General features: G+C 37.5%; 1 protein-coding gene across 1 annotated transcript in view; it reads right to left on the minus strand.

Annotated features, from left to right (window-relative positions):
* The window catches only part of ADGRV1 (adhesion G protein-coupled receptor V1), a 675,247-nt gene extending 673,144 nt beyond the window's left edge, over positions 1 to 2,103 (minus strand). The window contains exon 1 of the mRNA XM_045285199.1: positions 1,921 to 2,103. Within this exon, the coding sequence (XP_045141134.1) occupies positions 1,921 to 2,103 (183 nt within the window). The remainder of the gene's footprint in view (positions 1 to 1,920) is intronic.
* Between the last annotated feature and the right edge of the window lie 3,223 nt (positions 2,104 to 5,326).

Genomic DNA, 5,326 nt, shown 5'->3' on the forward strand with positions numbered 1-5,326 from the left:
AAAAAAAAAAAGGAAAACAAACAAAAAACAACTCCTGTTAAAAAAAAAAAAAAAGAGCCAAAGACTCAGAGAAGAAACTAATCTGCAGGGAGAATCATTTACATAAGTTTTGGACTCACCTCTCCTGAAACCGGAACTAGATGATCGCGGGCTAACACTAACAATTGATCTGCTCGGGATCACAACAGATGGGTGCTGATGTGGGAGGAGCCAACTGTGGCACAGAACTCAACTTCTTAAAATGCACTGGTCTGACTGCAACGAGAGGACGCCCCCGACTCTCACTCTGACCTCCTCCATGAACCTTGAATGGACTCTCCCTGACGTCACCTTTTCGTTAAGTAACAGATCGGTTTGTTTAATAAAGAACATATCTGTGAGAAATGCACAACTCTGCAAACTCATCTGCGTGAGTTTCAAAATAGGAATGGGAAAATTCCCTCCTCTTTAAATTCTATTTTTTCCACAAACTTTTTGAAACCCCCTTGAATGAGACCAAATTGTCTAAAGTGACTCTTAAGCAAATGCAAAAGAGTAAGAGTAGGGAAATCAGATTGATGGAAAACAAAATGTCCAGAATCGAATTCATGCAAACATCAATCTATGTGAAAAATGTAACCAGTGTCACTAAAAAAATATGCTGTCGCGATTATTAAATGATAGCCTAAAATTTGCTGTGGACACTTTCACTGAAACCACAAAAATATATTATTTTAAAAATGAAACAATAAGATAGGTTTAAAATACTTGAGAAACCCAAATAAAGGCAAAGGTGTTGGAAAACTTGTCTTCCCTCCCCCCAAAAAGTTATGATTTTTAAGAAAAATTGAAGTATCAAGATCCATTGCAATAAGTCAATGTGTGAAGATCATTTTAAGATCCAAAAGGTGCAAAAATGTTTACGTATGAAAACTGTCTCATCAACGTAAGCTCACAGCAGCACTATCGGCAAGCATGAACCAGCCCTCTGGGGTTTCTGGGAATATAAATCTTGACAGGACAGAAAGCCTCATCCTTTTCCAGTGGAGCAGCTGGTGGGTTTGAACCACCAACTTGGGATTAGCAGGCCAACACTTAACCCACTATGCCAACAGGGCCCTTCCTTGGAAAGCAACTGATGAATAATGAGTAAACAATGACATCACCATCGAGGAAAGTTGTGGTGGGGGGCGGGATTTTTGTTTTAAATTGAAAATTTTAGGATACAATAAGTTAAATGAAAAAGTAAATTATTAACTATAAACTAAAAATCATAAATATATACATATACGCCACAGAATTAAACAAAATCTAAAAGCAATGCATAAAATCCCAATATTGGATGTTTCATAGGTATTTTTGTTCTTTTCCTCTATCACAGCGCTTAATAATATAATCACTTATCTTTATTGCAGAAAATCTACTTTCATTTTAAGCCATAATAATCTTACTGTTGATATGACATTACTTCCTGATAAAAAATGGACAGACACACATGCACACATAGCATCTACTTTAATTAATGTATTTCACTCTCACACATAATGAGCTCTCTGACATAACTACTGTTCTTCTACTGTCACATTTTTACTTTTAATTATCTCATATATTTTCTCTAAGCCACTTATCATAGAAAACATGTCTCAGAAAAGATAAGTCACCCCTAAGAAAAGGCTTTTTATTTCGAAATGCTTGTTGAGCGTTTGATAATTTACATGATTTGAAATAATTGTCTGCTCACTTTACAATGGCCACTCTATCTGTACCACACCGCTGTCAAGTGTGCGTGGCTTCCACAGAACACCTCCACAAGGCACGCCGGCAAGAATGCATCCGCAAGTCGTTTATTATCATGGCACGGTCCAGAATGCCGGACAGTTTAAAAGATTCTTAAGGAACTCCATATATGCCATCAAGAGCAAAACTCTGATTATTTCTTACCGATACAATTGCAGTGGCATTTGCGGGTTTTCCGACCCTTTCAATTCCAAGACGAATAACGGTTGTACTGGTTTCGTTGACAACAAATTCTGTTTGTCCAGCAAATCTTACTTCTGTTTCTCCCAGCACAAAGGGCATGAGTAAAGCTGAGAGAAGATTTACTAATAAAGCTGCAGAGGGCATCCCTAGAAGGGAAAAAAATGATAAATACACCGAGTGAAGAGTTAGACATTCGGTGACTGAAAACATAAATACGTCAACTATCATTTCGTATTTATCAAATGTGTGGTAACAATGCTTAAAAAAATTACACTCTCTTCTTATGGCTCTTTTAAAATATTTATTGTTTTACTATTATTTATTTGCTCATTACTATCCACACCAAGATAATCATTACTAGTGGTCTCTCAATGATTTCTTAATTTTAGTTTATTCAAAAATTGATCTACCATCACTTCAATCAAAGAAAAGCCTAAACATCAACATGAAAATTTAACTAAAGTCCACCTTCCCTCAACCGACACTGAAGTTAAAGATTTAGCAAGAAATTAATCCTTTCTTAGTATTTAATATTTCTTTAAATTTTTCTTAATTGCGGTGCCTATTTTTAAATGTTCATTGTTGCAAAGAAAATGCTAATAATTGCAAAAAAGAGGTAAAATTCCAGGACTTAAATTCTTTCCATTTAACTAGCTAAAATACTAGTTAAAGTATTTAACTAGTTAAAAACTAGTTAAAATACTAGTTTAGAAGTGCCACTTCTAAAATGTCTCCGGTGCTTTAAATAATCAAATTTGGCAAAACGTGTGTTTCCTCCTCCCGAACTTGTATTGTTTTCTTCTTACTACAACATGTGTGTTTATGAGTCCTCAATATTGGTCCTATTTTCAGCACTGTGGGATTCAAGTGCTTTCAAAAGCCCAACAATGCAGTGCCTCTTGAAAGTCCTGGGTTTTTGTAATGTAGATGCACCTCTAAAAATGTGAACAATTTACCTCATGGATCATTAAGATTCCAATGGGTCTATGTGAGCAGTCACACGAACATAATAAATTCATGCTTTTTACAGAAGAGGTCTATTATATACTTGGTGAATCACATGTTTCCTATTAATCTTTACCTTGGTCAAGAAGCAAGAGAACATTTATATATGGAGTATACTCTCTGATCTCCCACACAAGGCTTTAGATTTAGAGAACACCAAATACATGGGTCCTGGGTATATTTTAAGGTTTAAGTACAGTCTTCGCAATCCGCTATATTGCAACAATGCAGTATAGCATTGCTTACTGATTTCTCGAACATGTCTGCTGGTAAAATCCTGACAAGGAGTGTAGAGTTCAGATGGTGTCCATGCAACAGGACAAAGATTCTGTAAGACTAGACCTTTTTCTTGTGTCTTTTCTCCAAGTAGGTCTTCCAGGGGGTTAAGCTACATGAGAGATGTAAAACAGTTCTTCCTTATCAGCTGCAAATTCTTCCCAGAAATCCAGGCCACGGTCTTTTATCAAAGGAATACTGCCACCTAGCCAATGCCCACTCCTGGCCACCGTGCAAGTGTCAGAAACTGAGCAGACAGCCTCTCTTTCACCCTCATCGGGGCTGGCGGGTTTGACAGGCCGGTGTTGAGATTAGCAGCCCAACATCTAAGGAAAAAGATGGCTGAAAGAGGACTGAAGAGCTGAATTGAAGCAAGAAACTAAGGGCAGTTCTGGACTAATTCAAAGAAAACTAAAGAAAATGTTTTGTGAAAATCCAGAGCCAGCATGATCTTCACATCCCACTTACAGAAAAACAGGAGTCCTGGTGGCACAGGGAGATAAGCATGGGGCTGTTAACGGCAAGGTCAGCACTTCAAAAACCTCCAGCCACTGCCTGGAAGAAAAAGAAGAGGCTTTCTTCTCTCAGTAAGATTTGCAGTCTCGGAACCCACAGGGTCAGTTCCACTTGAACTTAATGGCAGTGAGTTGTAAAGAGAAACAGTGGGAAAAGATTAACTAGGGACCATGAGAATACAGAATGAGAGGTTATAATGTAGACTTTGGATGTGTAATAAAAAGATTGACTATGGTGGACTCTGATTTTGAAAGAAAAATATGAAGTCAATAAACAAGAGATGTGACAGAACCTTGAGTTGAAAGAAATAAGAAAATGCCCAAAGCTGGAAAGGGAAAAAAAAGTGAAGTGAGATTATAGCCTGAGAAGAAGAAATCATGGATGAGGGAAAACAGATGTTCTCAAATTTTGTCCTGCAAAAAAACCAGCTAGGAAATTTGTTAAAATGCTAATTCCCACTAAGATAGATTCTGCAACATTGGATCTTCTTTTGCTATTGTGTCTATGAGGAAGTTAAGACACTTGGGAGAAGAATTCTGATCCAGCAGATCTAGACTGGGGCATGAAAACCTGCCTTTAACAGGGAGCTCTGTTAGTTTTAAGGGGTCCTTGAGATTCACATTGGAAAACACAATCGCAGAGTATGAGGAAAGTGGACAGGCAACGGGTCACCATTCTTTCATACTATTTGTTCGGACTATGGGTGGCCCGAGGGTTGGCTGTGAACTGGAAGGCTGTCAATGAAAACCTACCCAGTAGCTCCTAGGAAGAAAGACCTGACAATCTGCTTCCATTAAGACTGCAGACTGCAAAGCCTATGGGACATGAGGTGTCGAAGAATTGAAACAGACTTGACAGCTCCTAACAGTAACAGCAGAGGCTTAGAATTACGACAGACTTCCTCCAGGTTTTCTAGACGGCCTCATTTTGAATGCTGGGATTCCACACATCCTGGAGAAAAATTCTAACTACTTACGAACTACTCATAGTAACAAATATTCACAAAGTGCTCTTTTCTTTCCTATGTACACTCCAAAAAGACTGATATGAAAATGGTTCTAGTATCATTAATCCCATTTTATAGCTAACAAATGCAGTGATATTTAGCAAAATAAGTGGCTAAGCAGGACTCGAACCTAACTGTCCTTCCTGGCTACCTATCTAACAACCACAATGCACTGCCTCTTCCAATGTACTCCTACAAATCACACATTTCTATCTCAATTAACATAATTGATGCTCCATGTTGACAAGCATTCAAACACCTTAAACTCATACAAAGTCATTAAAACTACCATAAATGCACAATTATGAGTCCTCTAAAAGCATAAGAGGACTCTTACAGCAGAACTATAGTTCTGATAAATATAATGTAGTTAATGAAACAAAAGTTCTCTAGACTACTTTAAATATTTTATAGCATCTTTGGATAACAGACGCAATGAGCTCAAATGCTGCATTTCAGTTTCCCAAGCAATTAGAGCTCCAAGATCTTCTGTTTACATCAGTAATTTCATTTTAAATTGGGCCACATCAGTGAGTTTTAAGATTACAGGAAATGAACAAGCAA

The sequence above is a fragment of the Echinops telfairi genome, unplaced genomic scaffold (assembly GCF_000313985.2).
Source record: "Echinops telfairi isolate 266 unplaced genomic scaffold, ASM31398v2 ScPeMD7_7469;HRSCAF=8507_1, whole genome shotgun sequence".
NCBI classification, from domain to species: Eukaryota; Metazoa; Chordata; class Mammalia; order Afrosoricida; family Tenrecidae; genus Echinops; species Echinops telfairi.